The 15,780-nt window shown below is 45.4% G+C and overlaps 1 protein-coding gene across 6 annotated transcripts in view; it reads left to right on the plus strand.

The window, feature by feature from the left end:
- The first annotated feature begins 1,143 nt into the window (after positions 1-1,143).
- Positions 1,144-15,780, plus strand: part of ZNF236 (zinc finger protein 236) — a 155,383-nt gene continuing 140,746 nt past the window's right edge. For all 6 annotated transcript variants that reach the window (XR_006390038.1, XR_006390037.1, XM_044294179.1 and 3 more), the window contains exons 1-3: positions 1,144-1,797; positions 9,174-9,313; positions 11,156-11,320. Coding sequence is in view for 4 of the 6 variants with exons in the window: in XM_044294179.1 (XP_044150114.1) it covers positions 1,746-1,797; positions 9,174-9,313; positions 11,156-11,320 (357 nt within the window). In the remaining 2 variants the exon portion in view is untranslated. The remainder of the gene's footprint in view (positions 1,798-9,173; positions 9,314-11,155; positions 11,321-15,780) is intronic.

A 15,780-nucleotide genomic window follows, 5' to 3' on the forward strand; every position in this document is an offset into this window, starting at 1 on the left:
CTCATCCCTAATTATAACCCTTAAAGGGGTTTTGTTTAGGATAGGTCAATATCAGAATGGTGGGGGTCAGACACCTAGCACCCCCGTCGTTCAGCTGATTGAAGAGGACACACTCCGTGTGAGCGCTGCCTTTCTTTGTTTACCTGCTTGCCATCATAATAGAAGCAGCGAGCAGGTGTAATTACAAGAAGCCGTTCACTTCAATGGGATGGCTCTGACTGAAACACTTGTATAGAAACGAGCCGCCCCATAGAAGTGAATGGGACGGCTCGTAATTACACCTAGTCACCGCTGCGCTGTCAACGGCGAGCAGGGCCTAATAGGATGGCTGTCAGCATTATACAGAAGGATTGCAGTGTATTTTATCGGCAATCAGACTGAATGATCGAGTCGCCTACTGAGAAACAAGCGTAATTACGAAAAATCCACACAAAAAAAATCCTCTTCAAATAAGCCTTATGTAAAAGAGGGGGAAAAAAACAAAACTATTCAGAATTGGTATGTCGTGTCCCTAAGGTGAACACCATAAACCATGCCAAAATGTCTTTTTATGGTCACCCAGTTATTATGGAATACAGAGAAGTAAAAGTATAAAACCCCAGAGTAAGGCCTCATGCAGACGCATCGTAACAACGCCTGTCCTTGTCCACAAAACGGTGCAGAACCGACTTACGCAAATGGAGTGCACACGGAATTATTTCTGAGGCCTCATTGAAATTAATGGTTCCACATATGGGCCGCAAAAAAAGGACAAGGTCAAAAAATACGTTTGTGTGCATGAGCCCTAACACCAATGAAAAGTACAGCACGTCCTATAGATGAGAAGTGACTGATTTAATCTGGGGAGACAAAACAAAAATGTTAAAAGATTTTTTTATTGCACAAAACCAGTAAAACTAATATATATATAGCATCAAAGGATGAGGCAGCACTCCAAATGAGGTGAAAAAATGGTGGATCTTTTATTCCCCTTGCAACGTTTCAACCGCTCAATGCGGTCTTTCTCAATGCTTGAGAAAGACCGCATTGAGCGGTTGAAACGTTGCAAGGGGAATAAAAGATCCACCATTTTTTCACCTCATTTGGAGTGCTGCCTCATCCCTTTGATGCTATACTTATGATAGCCGTTTGAGCCTGCGGCTGTGAGGATTTCCTGCACCCACTTCACCGGTCTCGTGCTGCTGTGGCCCTTTCTCTATATATATTTATATATATATATAGTATGTCTGTGATCCTACCAACCCGCAGAATAAAGGTAACGTCACTCATACTGCCGAGGAAACAGGACATAATTAATTCTCCACTCCACAAAGAGGCTCCTCTCGGTATCTATACCGTCTGAGAAAACACTGCACCATGGCCCAGAGTTCAGGCTCAGGATCCCTTTAACCCCATAAACTCTGGTTGTTATGCCAGAAGTTAACATGGCCGCTGAGCGGTACAAGACATCCTGTTCCACCTGTTACTGGAAGGACTACAAGCCCCAGCATCAGCCCGTTCAGTAAACATTTACAGCCCATGACACATGAACGCCACACCGCGCAGCCAGCGCTCACGGCCCCGGCCTCACACACTAGTGCCGCCGGTGACATCAGCGGCATAGCCCCGCCCCACTCTGCTTCCTCCGCCGCGGACGCGTCTTCTTCCTTCTCCTCCCTCCTGTGTATGCTGCTGCTTCCGCCGCCGTTGTGAAAAAAAAGAGGAAGAAGCGACATTAACCTGAAAGGAAAAATAATCCGGGACAAATGCCGCGGGGCCGACCCCCGAAACTACGGGCCGGGGATGGATCAGGCTCAGGTAAAAAAAATATATACAGAGCGGGTACACGGAGAACGGCGGCAGCTGGGAGGCAGAGGCTGGCTGTACATCCCATTACTTGTGTGTATAGGAGCGTATATAGTCCCCGGATATGAGAGAGAGGCCGCGCTGGAAGTGTGAGACGTCTTCGCCCGGAGACAGGGCGGAATGATACGGGAGGGGACGCAGCACCCGGACTACAGGCTGCGGCAGAGGAGAGCGGAGTAGTGCCCGGCTATGTTTATTATGTGTGCGCCCGTACTTTATGTACTGCTGTGTGACGTCACTGGCTAGCAAGTTACTGTACACTACACCCCGGTGCTACATGGGCACTGCTGCCTGTAATAAATCACATTTTTGCACTATGTTATTACTGGTTATTAATGTGTCTCCAGGGTGAAGCCCAGAAGGGGCTCTGCAGCAGTCCCTCCACAGAGGAGACCTGTTATTAAAGGGGCTGGCCACTCTATTACTAGCTGCACACCGCACATGCCTGCAGCCAGTAATAGACATAAACCAGGGTTTAATATGACTCTTTACATGTGCTCCAAAAATGGCTGCCGACGGAGGGTCCCGTCCATCAGCGGCCCCCGCTCATTTAGGCTACTTCCACGCTTGCGTTGTTAATTCAATGCCGGAATTAAACGGATCCGTTTTGATTTTGCACATCAGGATGCGTCCGTTCCGTTAGGATGCGGTTTTGTGAAATCAAAACGGAGTAAAACGATCTGTCACTAAATACATTGAAAGTCAAAGGGTGACGGATATGGTTTTTTAGGCTCCAAAAAAAACAGTTTTTCAGTGCCAGATCCGTTTTTTTCCGTTTTTATGACTGGACACAAAACTGCAGCGGTTTTGTTTTCCAGTATCGAGATCAGTATTGAAAGCAGCGCTCGTGTGAAAGTAGTCTTATACAGAGGACGGATAAGGGAACTAGCGCATGCGCAGTCCATCCAGCCGATCCAGGTGTAAATAAATGGAGGCCACTGATGCACAGCACCCTCCGTCATGTGTCAGGTTTTCAGCAGATCTGTCACGGTTTATGGCTCACGTGTCACCACTGAGACCAGTCATTGGCTGCAGTGGTGCACGTGACCCTGTCCATGCTGGAAGCTTACCGGAAGGAACCAGAAGCCATGAGGAGTAGGTAAGTATAGCTCTCTCCATAGGTTCTGCTGGGCGGGAAATTAAATTAAAACAAAAGAAAAGCCCTGGACAGCCCTTTTAACCCTTTCGAGACAAAGCCTGTTTTAGTTTTCCAATTTTCTGTTCACATAGCCATATTAGAGCTTATTTGTTTGTGGGACAACTTGTATTTGTTAACTTATCATGTCTTGTATTGGAAAACATGAAAAAAAAAAAATTCCTCCAAGGTTTTTTGTGTTTTGATATTATAGCGTTCACTGTGCACCCAAAGTCATCCTTATTCTGTGAGCGAATACCAGCGATACCTGATTTGTATGGTTTTTAGTTTAAAAAAATAAATAAAAACCTTTTAAAAAATCAAATTTCTTTGCATCACCATTTTCTGACCGCCATAACTCTTTAAAATTTTTATCCAAACATTGTTTTTATTTGCGGAATGAACTGTAGTATTTATTTGTACCATTTATGTGGTCCGTCTGACTTTTTGATCATTGTTGGGGCTCATGCACACGAGCGTGTGTGCCCCTTGCTATGGACTGCAAATAGTCTGCAATGCATGGGCACAATCCATGTGCAAGCCGTTTGCGGATGCAGGCCCATTGACTTGAATGGGTTCACAATCCGCAATAAACATTCTGCACTGCAAAAAAATCGTACATGTTTGGTGCAGAGGCACGGACCGAAATCCCACGGAAGCGATTCGTAGTGCTTCCTTGGGCTTCTGATCTGCGCCTCCACTCTCCACTGCTCCGTACCTTGAGGATTGTGGACCCATTTAAGACAATGGCTGTTTGCGATCCGCAATACGGGCACAGGGCACACACACTCGTGTGCATGAACCCATATTAATTTTTTTTGACAAATCACATTTTTTCTTCCTTTATGGTGTACTCTGCACATGAACATTTTGGACGTTAGGATACCTGATATGTTTATTTAAAAAAAATAAAAAATAATTATATGTAAAACTGGGAAAAGGGAGTGATTAAAACTTTTAATAATTTAGTATTTTTTATTTTTAAAACTTTTTTTTACTTACTTAAAGGCTATGTACAACTTTGTTTTACCGGTGTTTATTATTGCATTGTACTCATTTTGAGCTAAAATCATATTTTCAATTGGTCTTTATTAAAAAATATAGAGTGCTTTTTTTCTGTACAGAGCTGAGATGCTCTAGTAGCAGCCACTGGATTTTCTCTCTTTTCCGTCATCTGGGGAGCAGACAGACTCCTTATCTCTGACCTTCTAAACATTCATTAAAGCTCGGTTCTTATCTTACTGAAAGGAATGTGGCTTAGGCTACTTTCACACTTGTGGCAGGACGGATCCGACATGCTGTTCACATGCTATTTCGCCGGACCGCCGCTCCGTCCCCATTGACTATAATGGAGACGGGGGCGGAGCTCCGGCGCAGCACGGCGGTGCACGGCGAAAGCCGCCGGATTAAAAAGCCTGACATGCAGTAATTTTAGTCCTGCGGCCTTTCGCCGTGCTGCGCCGGAGCTCCGCCCTGTCCCTATTATAGTCAATGGGGATGGAGCGGCGGCACGGCGAAATAGCCGCAGGACGGATCCGACATGGTGAACAGCATGTCGGATCCGTCCTGCCGCAAGTGTGAAAGTAGCCTTAAATAAGTGTTTATGACTTCTCAGTAGTTTAGAGATAAGGTTTATTAGATGACCGGGGCAAAGTGAAAGTAACAGTCATACAGTTAGAAAAACTGTTAACCTTTTATGACAGACTGGCCCAACATTTTTAATAAAGGCCAATTGAAAATATGATTTTTAGCCAAAAATAAGTAAAATGCAATAATAAATAAAAATTGCCTCTAAAGGTGTACATAGCCCTTAAAGAGGACCTTTCATGCTATATTTTATTTTATTTTATTTTTTTTTATTTTAAGGGAGATATATACCGTACCTGCTTGATTTTTTAAAAATAAATATGCTTCCTGTGCCCCGCCGGATTTCTCCCGCTCAGTATGTTAATACTGAGCATCGGAACAGGCAGGAGGAGACGTCAGGATTTCTCAATGGGCGTCTCCTTCTCCCTGGCTGTAGCGCTGTCCAATCGCAGCGCAGAGCGTCACAGCCAGGGAGAAAAAAACTCCCTGGCTGTGACACTCTGCGCCGCGATTGGACAGCGCTACAGCCAGGGAGAAGGAGATGCCCACGTAGAAAGACTCAGTCTCCTCCTCATTGCTCTGATGGTCAGTATTAGCATACTGAGCGGGAGAAATCTGGCAGGGCATAGGAGGCATATTTTAAAAAAAATCAAGCAGGGTGGCACATGGCCTAGGAGCAGCTCAGCCCCATGGAAGTGATGGGGCTGAGGTGTAATACCAAGCACAAATGCTATGCAATGTATGGCACTATGCTTAGTAAGCTGCTGGGACTCTGCTATTGAAGTGTACTCACATCATCATGTGAGCACAGTACAATAGATCCGCGATCACATATGAACTTACCGTATCATAAGACACTGATGCAGTCAATTCCAGTCAGGGGAGCTGCGGTCGACTTGGGAAATGCAGCAGAGACACGGACTTCATTTACCGGGACGACCACGATAGTGTAAATATGCCCCTAGAGTACATCCACATATATATATATATAAGTTCTGCAAAATTAAAGGGGTTATCCCATCTTAGACAATGGGGGCATATCGCAAGGATATGCCCCCATTGTCTGATAGGTGCGGGTCCCACCTCTGGGACCCGCACCTACAACGAGAACGGAGCCGGGGAGAGTTGTGGCTGGAGGACCCCGGGTTTCCCAGGGTCCGACCACCACCAGGCGCAGCTCCCCGCCTCTCCCATTGAAGTGAATGGGAGCGCACCGCACATGCGCGGCCAACGCTCCCATTCATTTCTATGGGGCCGGCTCCATAGAAATGAACGGAGGGCGGCTGCGCATGCGCAGTGCGCCCTCCTCCACTTACTCTGCTCCGTTCTCCTTATCGGTGCGAGTCCCAGCGGTGGGACCCGCACCTATCAGACAATGGGGGCATATCCTTGCGATATGCCCCCATTGTCTAAGATGGGATAACCCCTTTAAGTCTGCTGAATTTTTCAATTCTTTTTGCGGTGCGGAGGCACTGACCGAAATTCTGTAGAAGCGCTCCGTAGTGTTCCACTCCGTCCCTCCGCACCGCAATGTATCTTGTGGACCCATTCAAGTGGCCGGTGGCTATATATTGCACATGTGCATGTGCCTTTATTCTGCCATAAAAACGGTGTTTGTTTTTTTTTCTATACCACATGCATTTTCTTAGTGGCTTTTCTGTGTTAACACATTTTTGTTTTTTGAGAAGATGAAGGCATACCTGAAAAAAAAACTCCATTGCTTCAACATGTGGTATTTAAAAAAAAAAGCCAAATGCACAAAAAAAGGGCACTACCAAAAAGTGCTTGTGTTGCGCATTTTAAATTTCCCATAGACTATCAGCTGGCGTCTTGAGCTGGTGTTTTTTTTCATCAAAAAACATAAGTGCAAAAAACTGTGTGAATCCAGCCTTGGGACTGGGGCTGATTAAGGTGCAAGCGGATGGATTTCTGAAAGTCTTAGGCTACTTTCACACTAGCGTTCGAGTGTCCGCTTGTGAGCTCCGTTTGAAGGGGCTCACAAGCGGACACGAACGCTTCCGTCCAGCCCAAATGCATTCTGAGTGGACGCGGATCCGCTCAGAATGCATCAGTCTGGCAGCGTTCAGCCTCCGCTCCGCTCAGCAGGCGGACACTTGAACGCTGCTTGCAGCGTTCGGGTGTCCGCATGGCCGTGCGGAGGCGTGCAGATCCGTCCAGACTTACAATGTAAGTCAATGGGGACGGATCCATTTGAAGATGACACACTGTGGCTCAATCTTCAAACGGATCCGTCCCCTATTGACTTTCAATGTAAAAGTCTGGACGGATCCGCTCAGGCTACTTTCACACAAAATTTTATACAATATAATGCAGACGGATCCGTTCTGAACGGAGCCACCGTCTGCATTATATGAGCGGATCCGTTCAGAACGGATCCGCTCTGAACGCTAGTGTGAAAGTAGCCTTATTTAGATGACCGGAACTGATTCTTTAGCTGGAGAAATGTATTCAACAAAATCTGTCGCTTGTGAAGACACCCTAAAAGAATTCATGATAAATGATTACAATATGGAACTTTTCCCTTAAATTTTTTTATTTTTTTTTGCGAAAGTAATACTGGTGACCTACCTTCTAGATAGGTCATCAACATCTGATCGGTGGGGGTCCGACACCCAGCACCCCTGCTGATCAGCTGTTTGAAGAGGGGGCGGCACTCCATTATACCGCCTGTCATCTCGGAAGTGCAGTGTAATGACGAGTACTCACTCTATTCACTTGAATGTCGCCGCTACAGCGGGGACAACGTGTAGGGTAATGCCGAAACCCGGCATCCCTGTCGATCAGGTATTGAGTATCTATGCTGAGGATAACCCCTGCACAACACCTTTAAGGGTCCATTCACACATCCGTTGTTTCTTTCCTGATCTGTTCCGTTTTTTGCGGACCAGATCTGGACCCATTCATTTTCAATGGGTCCTGAAAAAAATCGGACAGCACAATGTCTGATTTTTTTCAGGACCCATTGAAAATTAATGGGTCCAGATCTGGTCCAGATCTGTTCCGCAAAAAACGGAACAGATCAGGAAAGAAACAACGGACGTGTGAATGGATCCTAAGGGTATATCCATACAGGACATAAAACTGGAGGATTTTACTGTGAATTTGAGTGAAATCCATGAGAGATCCACAGCATAAGGCCCCATGCACACGGCCGTTGTTCACAGCCGTGTGCGGGCCTGGATCCCTCCTGAGAGCAGGAGCGCACGGCGTCACTGGTTGCTATGACGCCGTGCGCTCCCTGCTGCCGCCGCAATACAGTAATACACTGGTATGATCCCAGTGTATTACTGTATTGCGGCGGCAGCAGGGAGCGCACGGCGTCATAGCAACCAGTGACGCCGTGCGCTCCTGCTCTCAGGAGGGATCCAGGCCGCGGTTCCACGGCCCGCACACGGCTGTGAACAACCGCCGTGTGCATGGGGCCTAAGTGTGTGGCTGTACAATGCTTTTGATTTGCTACACAAAAGTCCACAATGGCAAACCGCTGCTTTTCCGTCATGTGTGAACTTTCTCTAATGGTACTGAGTGATACATGGAAGTATTATTAAAGGAGTATTCCCATTGTAGACATTTATGGCATATTCACCAATGGGACCCTCACCTTTAAGGTCCATTCACACATCCGTGTGTGTTTTGCAGATCTGCAAAACACGGACAGCAGCAATGTGCGGGCTATTGCGGACAAGAATAGGACATTCTATTTTTTTCAGGATCGGAATTGCGGACCCGGAAGTGCGGGTCCGCAATTCCCGATCGGGGCCGCTCGTCGTACGGCCCCATAGAAATGTATGGGTCCGCAATTCCGTTCCGCAAAATGCGGAATGGAATTACGGATGTGTGAATGGAGCCTTAAACAGAGTAGTGGTCCCCCCAACCTTCATCCTACCACCACCTGTGGTTACCAGGCAGGGAATGAATGGCGAGGTGCCCGAATATGCACGACTCTCTCCATTAATTTTCATGGGAGTCACAGAAAAAGCCAAGCAAGCACCCTGGACATACGTGTCCATCTTCTGGGACCCAAACTTATCATTTTTTCGCATATTTTTAAAGACCACAAAATCTTCAAAAACTAGTGAATTTTACAATTCCCTATTCACACACTGCCCCCTTAAAGGGGTTTTCAGACTTTTACAAGCGATGGCATCACTAAAATATGTCATCACTCGTTGATCGTTGGGGCTGACCACTAGTGATCCTCAGAATGAAAGGGCCGACAAACCTATTACCCTGCACAGTAGCACTTTCACCCATTCAGGGAGCTGTAGAAGCCATATTCACTTGACTGGAGCTGTGTTATGGATGCCTACATAGAAGGTGGAGGAGAAATGCTGACAGAACCTTGGGCCATTCATTTCCAGGATCAGTGGAGTTGAACTCCTCTACTCCACTCATGTTGAGGAATGTGGTATAAATAGAGCTCCAATCATGTTCATTTGGCTAGGCCGGACCCAGTGAGATCTGGCAGAGAACAGCCTGTCTGATCCGTTTAATGCAAATGTGATCCTATCCTAACTGTGGCGCATTCTTACTAAAAATGCTTGTTAATAATTTGAATCTCTGTTTCCTTTTCCAACTTTTGCAGATGGTGTTTTGCCAGCAAATGCAGAGAATGCCGGCTACCCTTACCATGGGTCATCCTATAAATGTAATGTTTGCATGTTGACTTTCAGTAAGGAAACCCAATATCGGAAACATATGCGAGATCATGAGCGGAATGATAAGGTAAGTAGACAGTTACCTGCGCTTACATATATTCTTAAAGGGGTTGCCCAGTTTTAGGCTGGTTTCACATGGAAGTTGCGGGAAAAGAGGCGGGTGCGTTGCAGGAACACGCGCGATTTTTCTGCGCAAGTGCAAAACATTGTTATGCTTTTTGCACGAGCGTGAGAAAAATTGGCATGTTTGGTACCCAAACTTGAACTTCTTCACAGAAGTTCGGGCTTGGGATCGGTGTTCTGTAGATTGTATTATTTCCCCTTATAAAATGGTTATAAGGGAAAATAATAGCATTCTGAATACAGAATGCATAGTACAATAGGGCTGGAGGGGATAAAAAAATAATAATTTAATTTGCCTTAATCCACTTGTTCGCGCAGCCCGTGCAGGGCAAGGACATTTTCTTGATATCTGGTTATGTACCGGGCTGTCCTTGGGTAAGCTAGGCAGAGACTTCTGCCTAGCAACGTGCCTGGTGATGTCACCGGCACTAAGGCCAGGGCAGCGCTAAAGACCACCCATTAGAGCCGGTAACGTCACCAGGAACACTGCTAGGTGGAAACCTCCGCCTAGCAGTGTCGAAATGTAAGCAAATAGTCCTTGCCCTGCCCGTTTCAATGTAGGGCAAGGGGGAGCAATGGAGCGTAAAAAGCTCTGATTCTCCGCTTATTCATGGTGAATGAGTGCAGATCGGGTTGTGTCCGGGTTCAGAGCTGACCCCTTTAAAGAAGCACTCCCACAAAAATGTTTATTATCTGACCTGTTTGAAAAGTACATGATATAATCTGTTGTGAAGGTAATCTTACTAATGACTGTATTTGTGACTGTCCAAATAACACAGCATCTTATGTGCTTCTCCATGTATTCCTATAGGAGCATCAATGGCAGTCTCATAGGAATAAATAGAGAAGTAACTGACTTCCTGTCCTGGGTCAGGTCAGAATGCTGGTCACATGACACAGCTGAGGATCAGAAGGGAGGTTATAACTCACAAATACAGTCACTGATAAGAAGAGTACCTTAGTACAATTGATATCATGTACCTTTCTAACAGCTCGGAGAATAAACTTATTTCTTGGATTGCTACTTTAATTGCACTGACCCTCCCTATACAAGGAGCACTTACCTGTGTAGTGGACAATGTAGAATTAGTTTCTGTGTTTTAAGGCTGGTTTCCCCAGATGCTCCATAAATGTGAAATAGAAAAATATCATAAAAAATTTGCACTTGAGAGCTTCACATTTTTCAGGGGCTTTACTTTTTTGTCTTTAAAGGGAAAATTGCATCATTGAAAACTGCACCTATAATCCACAGTTTTAGCTCTGCCGTAGTGGTACATACATTGATTGCATGTTCATTCAATATGCTATCAATGCTTGAAAGGCCACAACTTTTTATTAATTTTTTTCTCCAAAAAGCATTTCCAACTGTATTGCAGAAATTGTAAAAAGCCCCTTTAGTACTAGGACATCCCTCGGTGGGTATCCCCACTGTTGAATCCCTGTTGATGAGACATTTAAAAGGGCATTTCTATGTCATTAAGCCCCATGGAGCTGTGCCACAGTTCCTTTGCAGAGCGGGTGGCCTCGGAAAGGGTGGATAACTTAGAGCTGAGTAGTTTTGTTCTACTGGGAAGCACCTCGCACTGGAGATCTGCACTACCTGCTCCCCGATGCAGCCTTATACTAGTTTACTAGAGAGCATGCGCTGAGGATATTTGTCACCCTGCATTTTCCTTCTACCATTGGGGCTCTTTCTGCGTGCTAACAACTTCAGCCCTATAAGCAATCTTATAAGTCCATATATTTTAATATGCATTAACCACATGCGTGTCTCTGTGTTCTGCAGCCTCATCGGTGTGATCAGTGCCCCCTGTCTTTTAATATCGAGTTTAACCTTACGCTTCATAAGTCCACACATAACGTGGACGATCCCATGTGTCCAGCATGCAACAAGAAGTTCTCCCGCGTGGCCAGTCTCAAAGCTCACATCATGCTCCATGAGAAGGAAGAGGTGACTACAAATGTTATGTCTTAATGTGTTTTTTTTTCACGCAGACATTGGTCCAAGAATACCCGATCACGCAAAAACACACGCTCTCTTCAAAAGTATGGAAGGGGCTAGTAGCAGCAGCCATATTGGTTAAAGAGGACCTGGAACTTCTCCTGACATGTGTTTGAGCAACCACTTGCATCCCCCTTGTGATTGACTGTGCGTTGTACCATTCATTTATTATTTCTGCTAGAAGTTTGCAGTGAAGGCCCAGATGGGTGTTAGCATTTAAGGGAGTATCCTTGCAGAATCTGACACTGGCCGCACTGATTGGATGATGTCCGACTGTGCAGGGACACACACCCAGTTGGATCTTCATTTCAAAATGTTTGCAATTCATTCCTAACCTCTAGCAGGAATAATAAAGGAATGGCTCAACATACAGTCCAGATGCTCCAGAAGTGTTATTACAAGGGGGTAGTAGTTAAAACAGACCTGTCAGGAGAAGTTACTGTCTTTTAGGAGACAAATGGAAAAGATGGAACAGAACTTAAAGGGGTTGTCCAGGTTCAGAGCTGAACCCGCACATCCCTCCATTTTCACCCCGGCAGCTCTCCTGACATGAGCATCGGAGCATAAACTGCTCCGATGCTCTCCTTTGCCCTGCGCTAAATTGCACAGGGCAAAGGCATTTTTAGGAGTTTCGGTGACGTACTGGGGCTCTCCATGGGGCTGACAGGAACCCCTGTGACGTCACCGGCACTGATGGGCGGGATTTAGCTCTGCCCTAGCCAGTAAAACGCCTAGGGCAGAGCTAAAGCCCGCCCCTCAGAGCCGGTGAGGTCACCGAACACTCTGCCGGGTGAAAGTTACCGCCCGGCAGTGTGTTATTGAAAACAAAAAAGCCCGTGCCCTGTGCGATTTAGCGCAGGGCACGGGAGCGCATCCGAGCATGAGATGCTCCAATGCTAGCCTCAGGGGGGCTGTCTGGGTGAAAAAAAAGGGTATGTCCAGGTTCAGCTCTGAACCTGGACAACCCCTTTAATGATCGCTAAGGGTACTTTCACACTAGTGTTTTTCTTTTCCGGCACGGAGTTCTGTCAAAAGGGCTCAATGCCGGAAAAAGAACTGATCAGTTATATCCCCATGCATTCTGAATGGAGGTCTTCGGTCCCGTCATTTTGACTGATCAGGTAAAAGATAAAACCGCAGCATGCTACGGTTTTATCTCCGGCGAAAAAAAGACTTGCCTGAATGCCGGAATTTTTTTCCATAGGAATGTATTAGTGCCGGTAATGGTATTCAAAATACCGGAATGCCGAATCCGTCCTTCTGTGCAGACCGAAAAAAAGGTGAAAAAAATAAATAATAAATACCGGATCCGTTTTGCCGGATAACACCGGAAAGATGGATCCGGCATTTCAATGCATTTTTCGGACTGATCAGGCATTTGTAAGACTGATCAGGATACTGATCAGTCTTACAAATGCCATCAGTTGCCATACGTTTTGCTGGATCCGGCAGGTAGTTCCGGCGACGGAACTGCTTGCCGGATCACTCTGCCGCAAGTGAAAGTAGCCTAAGGTATATGCAAACTTTGAATATATGGATATAAAGTTTCCTTACTTCTGTAGTCACTTTACCTATAAGCTCTAGTTCCGTGAACCATATTGGTTGTCTGCTGCATTGTATAGAAACAGGTTTAATCACAAACCAGCTGAATAAACTTTGCCATTTTTAATTTTGCTATTTTTTGAGAGAGGCCCTTTAGGGTGAATCCACTTGTCAGATTTGCTGCAAATTATTTGTGCAGCAAATTATCAGGAACACTCAGGAGACTCTACAAGGAAGGTCCACTCAGGATTTTGCTTTTCAGCGTGGAAGACATTGGGTATTATCCTGCGGATTTCCCCAGGTAATGGTAAATCCACAGCAAAATCTGCAACATTGGGTTACTTTCGGGTTCAATTGCTGATTTTTCTTTCCCATCTCCAAATGTGAAAATTCTATTTGTAGGTCAAAATGCTTGCAGATAATTGCTGCAGGTTGTGGATGAGGCTTTGTACAATTCCATTCATTAGTATTGTACATGTACTGCGCTCCACGGCAGATTTTACCTGCAGAAATCTGCACATCAATTATCCGCAGCATGTATGACATGTTATTGTACCTGTAAAATACCTGGAAAATAGAACAAATATTATGTGTTATTGATCCTTATGATATGAAATAGTTTCCTGATATAAATATACATTTCTGAATAGTGTGGGGATTCGCTCTGGTAGACAGGACAAGCGAATGCAGTATAGAGGCAAAGACCAGTTTGAAATTTAAAAAAATACTAATAATACAGGCTGGCTCACAGTATTTTTGCGTAAATTTATTAATACACCAAATCAATATTAAAATTTAGTATCAGTATTAGCATACATACATAAACAAATAGGTACAAATGTGCGGAGCTCACGCACAGACCTAAACAACCGGAGTACTCCTATACATGAGACCTAATGGCTAAAATTATGGTGCAGGAGATGATGTATTGAACCGTTCAAATGTCCATGATTATAATTACCGATTCACCAGATAGTTGAAACCATAACTTCAGGATTGTTATAATTTCCCACACGGGGACTCTGTGTTTAGATGTTATTTGGCAGTTCGTAACCACACTTTCTCCAATCTGTGGGGCTCCACTTACTTGTTCCTTGCGGAGCAAACCATCCGACCCGCTCGCTCAGCGTCCCACGTGTCCAGCCAGGTAGTTGATCGCTGGTTTGTGACGCTGGTTTGTGATGCAGGCGCCTGAGCCGTCAGGCTAAACGGAAGCTGGTATAGCTGAGTCGAGCCGGTAGTTGCCTGAACTTGTCAGGTCAAGGAGAGTGAACACACCAGGATTTACCTTGTGTTTTTGGGAATCACAGATATGACGACAAGGTTTCAATCCATTTAGTGAATTCTTGGTGAACGGAATCTTTGTAGCAGTATCTCGTTTTGAAAAAGCCGCACCGATAGCCAGGTCTATCGGTGCGGCTTTTTCAAAACGAGATACTGCTACAAAGATTCCGTTCACCAAGAATTCACTAAATGGATTGAAACCTTGTCGTCATATCTGTGATTCCCAAAAACACAAGGTAAATCCTGGTGTGTTCACTCTCCTTGACCTGACAAGTTCAGGCAACTACCGGCTCGACTCAGCTATACCAGCTTCCGTTTAGCCTGACGGCTCAGGCGCCTGCATCACAAACCAGCGTCACAAACCAGCGATCAACTACCTGGCTGGACACGTGGGACGCTGAGCGAGCGGGTCGGATGGTTTGCTCCGCAAGGAACAAGTAAGTGGAGCCCCACAGATTGGAGAAAGTGTGGTTACGAACTGCCAAATAACATCTAAACACAGAGTCCCCGTGTGGGAAATTATAACAATCCTGAAGTTATGGTTTCAACTATCCGGTGAATCGGTAATTATAATCATGGACATTTGAACGGTTCAATACATCATCTCCTGCACCATAATTTTAGCCATTAGGTCTCATGTATAGGAGTACTCCGGTTGTTTAGGTCTGTGCGTGAGCTCCGCACATTTGTACCTATTTGTTTATGTATGTATGCTAATACTGATACTAAATTTTAATATTGATTTGGTGTATTAATAAATTTACGCAAAAATACTGTGAGCCAGCCTGTATTATTAGTATTGATTTATCTCCCTTCTCAGCTGGTAACTGAGAGGCTGAGCTCCAGTAGTTTGCTGGTGGAGCCTTTTCTAATTATTTGATACTGAAATTTAAAAAACTTCAGTGTTTTATTCACAGTACGACAGTCCATTTGCAGTTTTGGTGTTTGTTCACACCTAGACAGTTCATACAGCAACACAGTCACCTGTTATCCTAGGTGTTAGTTCAAACCCGATCGGCATTACTCCTCTGTCAAGGAGAGAGGTAATCACACCCAGCTGACACTGCCGGCTGGGTTTTATATAGGCCTGTCAAGATCTGGCCTGGAATGTGGGGAGTAGTCACCCACCCAGCACTTTGACTACTCCCAGTAAGAACCGTCCCGGATCAGCTATACAGCTATACTAAATAGCTTGGTGTCAAACAGCAACTGTTGCTGACACATGAAAATTGGCTCTTACTCCACCGAGCCCAGGAACCTCGGTGACACATACCTTCCGTCAACGACTGACCCTTGCGCCTTCCTACAATAGTTTTACAATGGCCATGGCAAAACCAGACAGATAATAGGAGAAAGGAGGCATTTTACCTGCATCCTAATTTTTCGAGAGGCCCCTTTTTATATAATCTTATGTGCCAGCTAGGTTGCTACACAACCACTTTGACCTTGCAACATGTTGCCCAGCCATAGATCGCAGAAGAATGATGCTACATGACAACAGGCAAGTTGAAATCCAGGAGGTTTAGATTTATGGCGGCTTAGATGTTAAAGTACCTTGTGAGTCCCAATGTAACCAGGGTATC

This window comes from Bufo gargarizans, chromosome 5, assembly GCF_014858855.1.
Source record: "Bufo gargarizans isolate SCDJY-AF-19 chromosome 5, ASM1485885v1, whole genome shotgun sequence".
NCBI lineage: Eukaryota > Metazoa > Chordata > Amphibia > Anura > Bufonidae > Bufo > Bufo gargarizans.